This window comes from Aspergillus niger (genome assembly GCF_000002855.4).
Source record: "Aspergillus niger supercontig An02".
NCBI classification, from domain to species: Eukaryota; Fungi; Ascomycota; class Eurotiomycetes; order Eurotiales; family Aspergillaceae; genus Aspergillus; species Aspergillus niger.
In genome coordinates, this window is record NT_166519.1 from 1871725 (window position 1) to 1886061 (window position 14337).

At 48.9% G+C, this 14337-nt stretch overlaps 5 protein-coding genes across 5 annotated transcripts; 3 read left to right on the forward strand and 2 right to left on the reverse strand.

Moving 5' to 3' along the window:
- Window positions 1–140: 140 nt before the first annotated feature.
- On the forward strand, window positions 141–526 carry An02g07810 (uncharacterized protein; the record flags this gene model as incomplete). Its single annotated transcript, XM_059746425.1, has 2 exons — window positions 141–180; window positions 417–526. The coding sequence occupies 2 exons, from the start codon at window positions 141–143 to the stop codon at window positions 524–526; spliced, it is 150 nt and encodes a 49-aa protein (XP_059600023.1).
- A 396-nt stretch (window positions 527–922) lies between these two features.
- On the forward strand, window positions 923–4046 carry An02g07820 (hypothetical protein; the record flags this gene model as incomplete). Its single annotated transcript, XM_059746427.1, has 7 exons — window positions 923–2057; window positions 2129–2133; window positions 2234–2261; window positions 2408–2517; window positions 2632–3024; window positions 3174–3903; window positions 4021–4046. 7 exons carry the CDS (start codon window positions 923–925, stop codon window positions 4044–4046), a joined length of 2427 nt encoding a protein of 808 aa, XP_059600024.1.
- Window positions 4047–4356: 310 nt separating this feature from the next.
- Window positions 4357–7064, reverse strand: An02g07830 (uncharacterized protein; the record flags this gene model as incomplete). The annotated part of the gene is made up of 2 exons (XM_059746428.1): window positions 4357–5414; window positions 5474–7064. The coding sequence occupies 2 exons, from the start codon at window positions 7062–7064 to the stop codon at window positions 4357–4359; spliced, it is 2649 nt and encodes an 882-aa protein (XP_059600025.1).
- Window positions 7065–9563: 2499 nt separating this feature from the next.
- On the forward strand, window positions 9564–11537 carry An02g07840 (uncharacterized protein; the record flags this gene model as incomplete). Its single annotated transcript, XM_059746429.1, has 2 exons — window positions 9564–9856; window positions 9908–11537. The coding sequence occupies 2 exons, from the start codon at window positions 9564–9566 to the stop codon at window positions 11535–11537; spliced, it is 1923 nt and encodes a 640-aa protein (XP_059600026.1).
- A 429-nt stretch (window positions 11538–11966) lies between these two features.
- Window positions 11967–13682, reverse strand: An02g07850 (uncharacterized protein; the record flags this gene model as incomplete). Its single annotated transcript, XM_059746430.1, has 4 exons — window positions 11967–13010; window positions 13102–13182; window positions 13250–13452; window positions 13514–13682. 4 exons carry the CDS (start codon window positions 13680–13682, stop codon window positions 11967–11969), a joined length of 1497 nt encoding a protein of 498 aa, XP_059600027.1.
- Between the last annotated feature and the right edge of the window lie 655 nt (window positions 13683–14337).

Consider the following 14337-nt stretch of genomic DNA (forward strand, 5'->3'; position numbering starts at 1 on the left):
TTCTGGGACCGATTTCGCAGGCCCAGACAACAGACAGAAAGATAAATCATCAAGCAAACTCTTGCGATTTTGCGCACCCCTTGAGTACTACTTTATAATGCTACCTTCACTCAAAGACAAAAATACAACGAGAAATCACAATGACTTCAATGACTTCTGCCATCTGGGACAGCTTTCGATGTAAGGATGAGCCATAACTAAATCCAGGAAGGCGGAAAGAAGATCGGCAGGGAAGCCTCCGGTGGGGCCAATGTATAAGTACTGACTCAGCAATCAATTTTATCTGGGGTTCTTTCTGTTCTGGGCTGGCTGCAGATGCATGAAGCAAGAATGATAATTCTAGTATTGACTGAAACCATTCCCTATCTCCCCACTAAAATTATACTATCGCGTCGTGAATAGCACACTTTTTCCAGGTGGCTGCTATGTTGTCGAGTGTCAGAACAAGCCAGTGCAGGAGTTGCGGGGAGAGACTAATGCAGCTCCACATTCATACAGCGAAGGCGTTCCTATAAAGTTGGCATGATTTCCAAGGCTACACGGAGTATGTCGTCTTGAGTCTGACCTGAATTCAGTGAGAGACATTAAATTTGGCGCGTGTAAAGTGCGACCACAGATCAGAGTAATCTTGCTATTTTGCAAAAAAACAATTTGGTCTGTCAAAGCATTCTGTCACGGTTTTCCTGCTTATGGAGCCATCTTCGCCATGGTCACTATCACGTGAACTTATGTGGGGACCCCCGGCAATTGACAGCCATAACCCTTCCCGAAGCTCACCACACCATGACTCCTTTCTGGGAAGTACATCGCTGTGGGCTGGCATTAATGTCCAATTCATTGGCTTTTCATACTTGTTTTGAAGCTCATAGTCTCCGAAATGTGAGGCATTCGGACAGGCACTCTATATCAGATAAGTGAAACAATGTCTTTGCAACAATCGCCCTTGGAAAGCCTTCCGAATGAGCTTCTGGATCAGATCATCACAGAACTCTCGGCTTCCCCTCCTTCTCTGGCCAGGGTGCACAAGCCTCCTTGTATGCGTATTACTACATCTAGAACTAGGGATCTGAAGAATCTTGCACGTACCTCCTCCCGAGTCCTGGAGCTGGTGCGACCCCACCTCTTCGCTCACGCATGCTTCGATATCAAAGATGTAGCGGACTTTGTTTCCTTCATAACGAGTTTAGAACTTGGTCGATATGTAATATCGATTGTGGCCAAGGGCATGGACTCACCCGATCATCGAGAGGATCCCTATTGGTGGCGCCCAGTGCTCGATAGTCTCGATCCGCTACGGATCATCGTGATTGCACCTCCCCAATTTCTAGCCGCCATGCTTGACACACGGATCATGGACGGACACAGCTGGGCATTCGAGGTTCCTTTCCAGGTTCTACAGTTGGAACAGAATTCGCGGGTCTGCGAGCCTTCTCTACTATCAGAGACAAAGCATCCAGCCAGTCTGCTTGAGACTCGGGTATGGTCTTCCTTTGCCTTCAACGAGTCTTCGTCGCTCAGGGCGTACAATCACTACGAGTATTTCATGTTCCAGGTTCCTTCCCTGTTCAATAAGTGGGGAACTGTGGCATCCACACAGCTGTTCTCGGAGAGACTGGATCTTTCCCGCTTATTGAAATCATTTACGTCGTTCAAATATACGGCAGTGTTCCCGTTCTATAACCATGTCAAATTAGTCTTGGATGCCGTTGAGTTGATGACAAACCTGCGGTCATTGAGCATCCAACTTGCCCCTTCTCCAAATGATAAGATTACGGAGATGGAACAGAGAGGCTCCATGGATCCCAGTGACCCATGGATGGAGATTGCTACCGGGTATTCACTTATTGCCCACACTGTCAGGAAGATGGGAGCTTTAGCTTGTCTCGTGAACTTCCATACCCCGGATTACGAGTTTGATGCTCTGCGTTCAGAACTATCCACTATCCTAGGGGATGTGTTGGACAGCAGCGGATGGGTACATGATGGGAGAGGAACTTGGACAAAAGTATCATCGAATGGCGATAATGATCGGCTGGGTTCTCCTACGACGCCGATAGGTAACGCTCTCTGATATTCAACGGTGATGGGCCCACGCCTGGAAATATTGTGAATTAATCGCACTTTGAAGAAATTGTAAGTATTTCGTGATGCGCCTGTACATAATTCCATTCTATACTTATATTCAAAACTGCCATTTGTCTGAGCTTGCATATTAGCTTAGAAAACAATATAGAGAGTCACCTACACTGCAAGATCGCCGTGTATGTCAGAGACCGGCTTATGACATCATTGTCACGTGTCAGTTCTTTAACTAACATTTGTAACTATGTAAAGTGGTGCTTGATGATGCCCAAGTTTTGTATCACTATAACTATACAATGCTTCAAGGCTTGAGTAACCATAATAGCTTTCTCTAGTCCAAGTCCCGACCAGATATGGGACGATTCATGTAGTTCTACTGGGTGGATCCTGGCTAAGAGAGGCGAGCTGGGCTCTTATAACCGCGCACAACAATTCGTTCGTGAAACCCAGCCTTACTCCACACCTTGTATACATTGCACCATAAGGCTGCATTTATGAGAATGAACATGCTCGACCCTGTTTCATACTGTCATACTTAACCGAGTCAAGCCTAAGACGCAAGTTCACTGGATTTTTAGATATCCTCAGCACAATTTCAGAGGAATCCTACTCAATAGACGCGTTGCAGAGCTACGCGTTTTTTCCACCGTCCAGTCCGATCCACTGAAGAGCATTATGTCCATTAACGCTTATATTGAAGGTGCTGAGCCAGCCTCGCCTGTTTTGGCTCATACTATGTTGCCGTCTGGCTCATCAGCAGGGATCAAACACGAACAAAGTCAACAACACCCTGTGGAACAAAGCTGGAATCTTTCAGATGACGTGCAAAAGGGACTTCACAATGGTCCAGGCAGCGTTTTCAAAAGCGGCATAGTCATTGGCTTCTCCAGGCTTAGAGACGCACACAATGAGACAAGTGATGAGGACGAGTACATCGGAACAGTATGTCTGCCTTCTCCATAAACAGGTTTCCGTGCCTTGCCCTTAGTCTGTCAAGTCATACATCCAAACCTCTTGCTCCCATATCCACGCCCCCGCTATACCCCTTACGAAAAATCATCAATTCCCCATATAACAACACCTCCAACCAGCAACAGAAGATAACTAACAACCTCAAGCTCCCCCGCCACCTCCTCACAACCTATCTACATCAACATCACCCCAACCAAACAAAAGTCTACATAATCCACCCCGTCAACTTCAGCGCCTTCACTCCTCAACGCCTCCTCGCCTCCCTCCTCAACAATCAACCCTCTCTATCCCGAACTCAGGCAATCACCCTCCTTGACTCCGTCCAACTATTCCCTGTCTACGACTTCAACGCAGCCGCACAAGCCATACACGAGATCGCAACTACCATATCAACCACACCATTGACAGAAACACCAGATCAGCGCCTCATCATAATCACAGGTCTGGACACCCTAGCCGAGGGCGTAATACGTGCTTCGAACCCCCTTCGGGGATCTGCAATGCTCATGTCTATATTACGTACACTAACGCAGATGACTCGAACGCACGGATCGAATCTCTCTGTGATGCTGGTGAATACTAGCGGATTGGGGAAGGTGGCGTCGTCTCAGAGTGGGGTGACGGCGATTGATGATAACGCTATTGGGGGAATGTATGAGGTGGATGGCGAGGGGATTCAGTCTGTGTTTCGTGCGCATAGTGGTGAGATGTTTCCGAGTCTTTTGATGAAGACGCTGGATCAGGGGATCGATACGCATCTGTTGGTGTCGAGTATTGGAAGGGTTCCGGTTGTGGAGGTTATTAAGGATAGAGTGGGTGGGAATGTTGGGAGGTGGTGTGTTCTGGAGGGTGAGCTTTGTGTGGTTGGCTGAGGGAGGTCATAACTCATTATATGAGATTTGGTAGTTGCTATGCGCTGCAGGGTGTGCATACCCTGATGTATGATATTGCGACCTATGTAAATAGCCTTATTCCCCGCTTACTCCACTTGAATATCTCCTTCCACTGGAAATATCAAAAAACAAAAATCCTTGACCCCGTCTATCATGCAAGTACTATGCACCAGTTCCAACTTTTCCCCCTTTTTCAGACCAAAACCGCCTTTCCGCGCTGACTAACTCCAGTTGCTAATCCTGCTTTTATTCCGGATAAATAAATGATGATGAATGGGGGTATCAACCGAATCAAGTCAATTGTCAAACGCGACAAATAATGAGGGAAATAGAAAGCGTATAGGAGGTATGAGAGACGGAATGATGTGGGGAAGGACATTTTGCGCTTGGTTAGCTTCTGCAGTATGTATTACTGGCCACCAATTTGCGCATTGTCTGATTCGGCCCACATCCTAAGAACGGCCCTCTCCACGACATTCTTCGCTTCCTTCTCGCATTTGCTTAGATCCAGAGCGAGGGTGTTTTCCTCGAATACAGCATCTTGCTGTTGGACCTTGAGCCATTGTTTATGTCTCTCGCAACGCTTCTTAGTACAGACACCACGTGAGAGTTTCTCGAAGTCATCTTCGTTGTTGTCATCCATGGCGGTGTCGCCATCGGCGTCCGTGGAAGCGTCGGGATAGCTTGATGCCAGAGCTTCGGGCGAGCCATCCTCGAGTGCTTTCGCGCCAATTTCGGATAACCGCCATTCATCAAATTCTTCGTCCGACCATGCAAGTCTGCTGTCGAAACCGCAGATATCTTTCCATCCGCCTTTCGGGTCGGTTTGTTTTAGGTGCTCCAGGATGCTCTTGGATCGCTGGCGCACCAGTGTCATGAATGTGTTTCGGGCGCGGAGCATCTCTTTGCGATGGAGTAGGTCGTCCCGTTGCTTACGGAGCTTCTGTAGTTTGGATGCTTCGTCGGGTGAGTACGTGAGCCAGTCCACGTCGAAATCCAAACCAATCTTCTTTTCATTCTTGGTCTCTGTTTCGGGATCGGTGGTGGTAATGGTGGTGCTTTCCTCTTTGGCTGGGATCGATATGATGCTTTCGCCTAGTTTGCGGAATTCTTTAGCTGAGCTGACGCCCATTACGACGGCTTTGAGATCGCCTGTTGTAAGGACTCCACCTCGACTTCCTAAATCATCCGGATCTCGTCTGTCTGGTGTAGCGGTCCCATCACGACTATTGCTTTCGCTCGAATTGATGCCATTGGTGGTTGCTCGGCCTGCTGCGGTCGTCTTTGCTCTCGTTCCCGTACCCAGGAGAAGCTTAGTTCGCTGAAGCATGAACTCCCGGCCATGTTCGTCTGAGCAGTATTTGCTAGGGATTTTCTGGTTGACTCGGGCGGGCTTGCGGCATTCCTTTAGCCGGCACATAGGTTTCCATGTGGTCCATCCTTTGCCTTGCTCTTTGCAATTCGGACCTGCGTAGTGTTAGTGCACGGGTATAGATTATGCGTGGCATATCAAAAGGATGTCATACAGATGTACTTGTCAATGAGGTCTGCGTCTCTCGGGTCGATGTTGACGCACTTCCCGTGAAACCAATCCTCACATCCACCATCACACCCGATCATCCATGTATGATTATCAGGTTTGCGGCAGATGCAGAATATTTCATCGTTATCATCAGAGTCATCTTCTTCCTCTTCTTCTATCTCATCCTGTTCAACGTTCTTGCTCCCTTTCCTTTTGCTATCCGGGGCCGGTGAGTTGGTGTGCGAGGTAGAATTCCGCTTTTTGTTCGCGGGCTTGCCAGCACGAGTCGAAGATGGAGTGTTGGAACGACCGCCATCAACATTATCGCTTTCCAATTCGTTTGCTTTCCTCTTTTTGGTTGTCGATTTTCGCCCAGTCCCTTTCTTGGTTGCAGCAGTAGCAGATTTCCGGGTCGGGCCAGGTTTCGTGGACGTAGCTGGCGAGGAGCGGTCAGAAGACGACGCTCTAGAAGACCCCCTATTCTTGAGACTCGCAATGTTCTTTGGAGTGAGATGGTCCGCAGCCGGGCCGTCAAGTGAAGAAACCGGTGGCTTGGATTCCGACTCTTCATTGAGAGGGACTTTATCCAGATTCGTGTTGAGAGGCTCAGTCTTGACTAGAGGAATGGGCGTATCTTGCTTGCTTGTGGGTCTAACCACTCCTGCGGCATCAAGTCCTTCATATAAGTCAGACCACGCTCGCAGGTCAGTAGATTTGTCTCCATGTATGGCAGATGCCACCAGTATCCTAAAGCGTCGATGTATCTCATCTGCCCTTTCAAAGCCGAAGTACCCGCTCTGTCGCCAACCAGTTATCCCGATCACCTTATCATCGCCGATAACAATGTTCGACGGTACCAGGTTGTTGTGTACCAGACAGACATGTTCGTCCTCCTTCCTTTCACGAAAAAGTATATTCTTCTCTGGTTCCAGGGCATCAGGTGACGCTTGTGAGTTGAGTCCACTGCAAACGTAGGAAGGGCGATCGGGGGATGCGTCTATTCCGCCCAAATGTTGCGATACACGACGGCACTGCTGTTTGAACATGTCGATCTGCTCAGCTGTGAGGTATCGCCAGGCTACCTCGAGAGTAACGCCAGGGATTCTAGATTCCACAGTGACATTCTTCCCATCAATTGTCCCGCAAAAGTAAATGACCGGCACGGCGATAGACATCTCCTTGAGCGTATCCTCAGCCTTCCTTGCGGCACTCAATTCATTGGCGTTGGCACACGAGTATTTCTCAGCAGCGGCGCCAACTGAAGGTTCACGATCAACGCGAATGACAACGCTGCCAGCAGCGAAGACCTCCCGGTTCCCCGAGACATTCAGAGAATTTTCTGCTGTACAGAGTTCTTTGACAATCCCTTCCCAATATGAGGTGACCTCTGGATCCGGTTCGCACCAGTGGTTATATCGAGGCTTGAAGTCAGTGTCGCGAGGCGCGTAGCGGCCATAGTGTATACTCCGGGCGAGGAATAGGTCATCGTTTGGGAGGAGATCGGGATTTGTTTCGTATGGGTTTGTCGACCCTTGATTGGCAACGCGACTATCCACCTGATTTGGATCGCCAGGCGCCTGCGTAGTCCCAGCCATCACTCCAACAATTCCAGCGACCTTTAAGGTCCCAGAGCACCCCTTTTGTGGATAGCCGGCGTGCGCGTGCTCGGGGACGGAATCCTAGGGGTATGCTGGCCTTCAAGATCCCGAAAACAGGCGGCTCTGCAGACTGGCAACTTAGAAAATGAGATTTGTTCCGATCGCATACAATTTCATATTAATGATCTTTTTGAGACGGTAGCATTCACGAGCCTGGAGTGCTAAGACGACCGACGGCGAAGTCTTCTTTGTTGACTATCGTTCGGTCGTAAAAGTCGCAATTGCGGCGGAGGTCGGAGAAAGATGCGAAACGGAGTGCGATGCACTACCAACTGTGTTTCTGTAAGCAGCGGCGTCGCGTCACAGTGCAAGAATCAGTGTTGACAAATAAGTCTCGTGCTTGATGAGTCTCTTTCTCAGTAGTTGAGTAGCGCAATAGAACAAAAGCTTTCCGTAACTTCAAGCTGGGGGAAGCGCGCTCGGCGACGCGGAGATGGATTTCGGAGAGGATTTGGCAGCTTCTGCGTCGGATTTACGGCCAAGGCGGTGAGCCTTAACTCCGTCAAGTCTCAAATAGGTGTATGGCCTTTGTCCGTCCAGTCGCCAGGACATCAAGATCTCTTTGGAAGTATGTTAGTACTGGATGACCCTAGTTCCGTCTTCTGTACAGCATGGTGGGAAGCTGCAAGGCTAGTGCACAGATTTTGTTTTGCTCTAAACCATAGTGGTAATTGGCAAACAGATAGTTATCGGTTATATATATCATGGCTTCATGTCATGATGTTGTGGTGTTACTAGTGCAGTACTATCTCCCCTCTAGACCAGTACTACTATTTCATACAAAATCCACCTCGTGGTAGTACCAACTGATACTTACGTAGAGGCTTAAATTGATCTTTCACATACTTCATCTAATAGTACTAAAGGGCTAAGGGTGTCAGTTACACCTGTTGTGGTACAGTTGCAGTATAGTAGTAATTAGTTGTAGACAAAAAATGCAATCGTTGACTGATCGTTATTACCATATAGTGCTGTATATAAAGAATATATCGTGATATGATGATATAAGATACTTATAACTTTATATACAACCATAATTCGAAAATTCTAAGCCTCTTTGGTATACTTGTCAACCTAAGTACACCAAGGTGTCACAGCGTTCCAGGCTTTGCGGCAGTCAGGATGAGACTTAGTAACCTTTCGACCACGCTTTCTATAAGCATTATCATGTCCCCTACAATCTCATCAATCACCCTCACAGTGTGACTTACTTTGTGTTGAACACGCAGCCAGTGTAATTTGCCGCACAATCGACTTTGAAGTGGTTCAGTGCAAAGGTTATTGATATCGAGCAATGACGTCGTCAGACAAGCAGTCTATTGTGAACTCCCGAATATCGTGGAAATCACCGGGATAAGCGGCGCTAGCAGCCGCCCACCCGCAAGCCCGATTGAATGCTTAGGAGTGTGGAATGGACTTCCAACTTCCAACTCAATGATAAACTAGACACGCTAGCTTCTACGCTTCGTGGTTCGCGAACGTATCTGCCTGCCGTTATCAATGCTACAGTCCCCCCTCTCTAGAACAAGGGTTTTGTGTTCCAAAGCCACGCTATTGTTATCTCTGGCCTCGAATTTACCGATTTCCTGCAACGCGGCCCCCATTTCCCCCCCTGCACTGGCGCCTCTTAGTTGACACTGAAACAAGCGATCTGGTGCTGATCAGGCCTTCATGCTACTTTGAGAACTTGAATCCATGATTCAAGGTTTCAGCCTCGAAAATGCTTATGGTTAGGTGATTCAAAACCGTGGAGCAGCGCAGGCCTACTTCAATCCCGGGATTCTGACAGCACTCTGCTCCCAGGACTTCACGTTCCTCATTAACTTTATGGCCTTAATAACAATTAACCTTTATGCTCTACACCTATTGCCGCTACTAGATCTGCATGTGCGTATGCCTCCATCTACTCCCTCCTTTGTCCCTATAAGGTTGATGCCATAAGCGTCGTTTGTCAGACACTGACATTCATTTTTAGTTCCACTTTAATTCTGGAGGCGCTTTGATATTATCAGTCTGCAGTTTTGTCTCAACTTCGACTTGGATGTTTGAAGTTGGCCGCTGTTTTGATGTAACCGAAGACACACTGCCGGATACAGCTAGATTCCTTTATCGCACCATTGCCAAGGCAGCCGGCAATAACTTCAGTCGGTGTCTCTTCGTGCATGCGCTTCGACATCGCACTTTCTACAGGGGTGGCGTTCCAGGGTCGAAAGCATAGTGATTCGACTATCCGGCAAAGAACAGTAAAGACTGCTGGTGTTTGGATAGTCTTCAACAGATATTCAGACTACCCCGCCATTGCGCCTACACAGCAAGAAGCCAACATTGCTCCTGCCGGCTGAGTGAGGCACCAGTTATCAAATCACTTATTGAAGGCTGAATACCAAGACTAAGGCGCTTGCGCGGCACGAGAACACCCTGCACCCAACCTTCAACATGCCAGATGCGCCGAGCAGTGCTAGTGGGAAGAAGTCCACAGAAGAGCCACCACCAATACAGTGGCAGTTTATTGACGCATCTGACAACAGCAGGAGTACTCTGACTAAAGTAAAGCGCCATGTTATGCAGGAATATATGCGTCAAAAACGGCATGCAACCGGACAGTCTGCTGCTGAAATCGGAGACAGTCCGTCGCACGGAGAGAAGACAGAACAGCAACAAAGGGCTATTATTCAGGTCATGAATACAACCGATAACCAAACGGGTCGCACACAAGATAGTGAAGCCTTGTATGAATCCGGTATCCTTGCGCGGAGAAATAGTCTTGAACCAATATCCAGTAATTCTTCAGCGCAACAAGACTCGAGTGAAACGGTGGCAGATCATGCCACACAACACAGGGTCTTCTCGACTTCCAAGCCTACCATTCGGCCATACTATGCAGGCATGCCTTTCCGAAGCAAGACTGTGGATCCCTCATCGAATTCTCCCAAGGCCTACTGCCTGTCTCAAAGCAGTACCTCGGACACCAGTACTCCAACGCCATCATCGTCAGCGCCAACGACACCAGGAGATGTAGCGTTGTCACCAAAGACAATGCTGAGTGCTGCACGAACAGATCCGTTCAACACCCTGCCCCTTGAGCTGGACCTTGAAGGTCAAAGACTCTTTGACTTCTATGTCAATGAAATGCCTGCTTGCTCATATGGAAACCACTTCCGGTCAGCCAAGGCGCATAATTGGTACACAGCAGTATTTGTCCCTGAAGGAATGAAAGGACCTGTGGCTTTTCAGAACACGATACTTGTTCATGCGGCTAATACATGGGTCTGGGTTCGAAATGAGGAGCCGGACGCGACAGCTCTGTATCACCGTGACCGTGCGATTACCATGCTTCGAGAGCTCAGGGACAGGAACCCGAATGATATTTCTGATGAAGCGATTATAGGTTGTATAAGCGCTGCAGGTCTTGAAGACTTTGATCCCAGGCCTGGTCATAAGCAGACTAGCTGGCTTCATATGCGAGCAGCAAGAGAGATGATTCGTCTCCGTGGCGGGCCATCTGCCTTTCACAAAACAAGACTCGGAATGCTAATAAATTGGCAAGATTATATTCTTTCAGGCTATGAGACTGAGGGACCTAGCTTCTTTTTCGAATACAATCCTCCAGCCATACTACAGAGGCCAGCCATTCAAACTGGACCACTAGTATCGCGTCAGCGGCCGCTTCCAAAAAAGGTGACGTGCACTATGTCGTTCACTGAGCATAATATTACCCGATACCCCATAATCTCCCCAGTCGCTGAGATTGAACATCAGTGCAGCGAGTTCATCAGCTTCCTCAAACGCTGTGAGCAGCTTGCTATACACCAGCGAACAGCCACTAACTCAACCATCGCACCGATGCGTCACACGGCATTCCAATCAAATTCATTGTTGTATCAGATACTCGCAGCACCTCCCGGGCTGCGCTTTACAGCATCGGGTAACCGCAAACAGTTTGTTGCACGACTAGTTGCGTTAATTATGCTCAATGCTGGCTTGTGGGATTACCGGAACTCTGTTTTGTATAGCGAGGCCTTTCTCAGAAACTTGGAGCAGACTGTCTTGAAGTGCGAAGTGAACATGAGCGGCCCAGTAGAAGCATTACTGCAAATAATGCTCGCATGTGAGGACGGTTCGATCGAATTTCCTGAGTCGACGCGCCATCCTGGGGATTCACCCGAATTCACACAATACTCCCCTACTGCTCAGACGCCTTACGATCGGCCATGGTTTGCAGGTCGGATGCTCAAAGTGGTCAAACGGCTCAGCTTTGGTAGCTGGATGAATGTGAACTACTTCCTTTTCTCCTGCTTAACGTTGCATACGGGGATACCTTCGGTCTCAATTTGGGAGGATAGCTTACGGAAAGAAATTCTTAGTGCGCCTCTCACTAGTTACGTTATGCCGGCCCTCCAAGGCCTGTAAGTTTCGTGATACGGGTATCGGCACTTTGTTCTTTCGCTCGAGAGTATGAAACCTTACACTATGCTGCAGCTTTCTGACCTGTCTCGATGTCTCCTTTCCCCATCTCTTTCATTTTTTCCCCACTTCTTTGTGTACACCGCGATTTAGTTCGATTGTAACGTTACATTTCATGTCTTATGGCCATCTTTTTGTGTTCTATATACCCACGATGAGACATGACAGCATACAAGGTACCTTGCGTTTCAATTTCGATCGTCTTATTTATCGGTCTACTGGGTTCTGTTTCTGGCCCAGTGGCCGCCCGGCGTTGTTAATACTGTTATTTCTAGTAACATTTAGTCATGAGCTCATCGATATACCATATAAAGTGGTTCCTTGGACGTGGCAGCAACATTCTGTTCTGCTCAATGTCTGGAAGTATGACTGCTACTATGTAGTATCCTGTGTGCTAAATACCACCAGAGAATCCTTAGCTTTTGAATTTGGCAGTGAAACGTGAGGCTTGTCTGCATCATAAGCGGGCATCGAGGTTTCTGCAGTAAAGAGACGGTCAATTTCCTCGAGCGATTTGCCGGCGGTCTCTGGATAGAAGGTCCAGACGAGACCCGCCGCAACCCAGTTGAAGGCCGCAAAACAGTAGAAATATTTGAACTGAATTCGTGACTGGGCGATTGGCGAACACTGAGCGAAAACCAGATTCAGACTCCAATTCGTGGCGGTGGCTACAGAAGAGCCCCGGGCGCGAATAGCAGTGGGGAAAATTTCGGATTGATAGATCCAAGAGATGAGCCCGAGACTAGTATAGAAGAAAGAGAAGACGAAGAATACAGCGATTGCAGCACGAACGGCACTGTGATTCGGTGACGCCACGCTTTCAAAGTTATTGTACACCTGCCCCAAGATGGCCTCCACGCACATGGTGGCGCCCATACCCAGCAACGACGGAATGAGAAGCTTGCGACGGTCGACCCGATCGATGAAGAGTATGAATACGGTGTTCCAAAACTGAGCCAATGCACCCCAGATGCCCTGCAGGATGAGCGATGTGGACTGCGACAAGCCCAAGGATCGGTATAATCCTGGGTTATAATTCTGGAGCACATTCGTGCCCGAGCATTGTGTGAAAACCTGCATGCCACAGGCAAGCAGCACACGCTTGCGCCAATTAGGCTGTGCGAACAAAAGCTGTCGCCAGGAGTGGTTGGCTGAATGCCGGGCCTCCGCAATACCCGCGGAGATTCGCTCGAATTCCGATTCGACTGGTAGAGCATTCAGCTGTCCCCGAGGTAGATGGAGGCGGTTCAAGACCGCCCAACCAGCATCTGGGTTGCCCTTTTCTATGAGCCAACGAGGGGACTCAGGGAGAAACCAGACGCCACAGCTAAGAATCACGGCGGGGACTGCTTGAAATGCCAAGGGGAAACTCCAGCTGAAATCTCCTGTACGAAGCGAACAGCCGTATCCCACCCATTGCTGGAGGCGATTAGTCAGGGATTGAGGGCGAGCTAGTAGTTGACTAGCGGACTAGCCAGACAGGGGTATAGTAGATAGATAAATCACTCACAGCTACAACAACTCCGAGTCCAATCATCCATTGCTGCAGTGAACCTAAGAAGCCACGAATACGGGGAGGAGATAGCTCACTCTGGGAGAGCAGTCAGAGCCCGCGGCAATCTAGTGATTACATAGAGATGCGTTATAGCGATACATACACAATAGACTGGAATGATGGCGGACATCAACCCAATAGCAAGACCAGCGATCAAACGGCCGGCAATGAGCATGGCCACGTTGACAGCGCCAGCCTGCAACGCGGCCCCTAGGCTAGCGAGGAGGCCGCCGGTGAAGAGAACAGGCCTTCGCCCCCAAGGGTCAGAGAGGTAGGAGACAAAAACCGAGCCTAGAATAGCACCGCCTGCAGAATGTCAGCCGGAGATGAAATGCGAAGAAGTTGTGATCGGCGCGGGTGTCCGAACCATTATAGGACGCAACAATACCCCCTGTCGCTGCAGCAGAAGGATTGTGGAAGCGATATCTAAAGGAATCCTGGTCGATAACAGAGGATATTACCCCGGAGTCATAGCCAAACAAGAAAGATCCTAGACAGGCGAACAAACAACAGAGCGTAACGAGAAGATAGGGCATTGTTCAACTCCGCTCCTAGTGCTTGAGAATATGTGTGGGGGAGGATGCGACGGCTCCTTTATCTCTCCCGAATCGCTAGTTAGCCATGAAGATATTTTTAAGTGTCTATCTAATCTTGGCGGAGATTTAGTGGCGCAGCGCGATACCGTTGCGTGCTATAGGCATGGCAGTATGCTAGTATGACTATCTGGAGCTGCAACCAAGTTGGGAACAATGCAGAGCCGATGTTGTACGACAATGCTTCAACGGAACACATGTGCGCAAGGAGATCAAAAGGAATAGGAAAGCGAGCAGAAGACCAAGGCCACAATGACAATGCCGGTACAGCTAGGGAGTAGACACGAGTGGATACAGGGGAACGCACACAGGAAAACAGGATTCCGTCAGCTTTGATGGAGGACTGGACCGCAGCATTGGTCTACTCAAACGCCAAAGGAAGGACTAAGGCCAGTTAGGGTCTTTGGGTTCATCCAATCCATCACCGAAGATGCGATCCCCACCGGGGATAATTTTTAACTTATTGTTGCTCATCGATGTTGCTGCAGGTTCCATGGATCAGGGTATCCATCGGGAATGATCGAATCAGCGAAATCACCGTGGGTTTGATGCTTGTTTCTGCAGCCGAGGCAGTCATCGGCCGGTTTGGCCAATACGC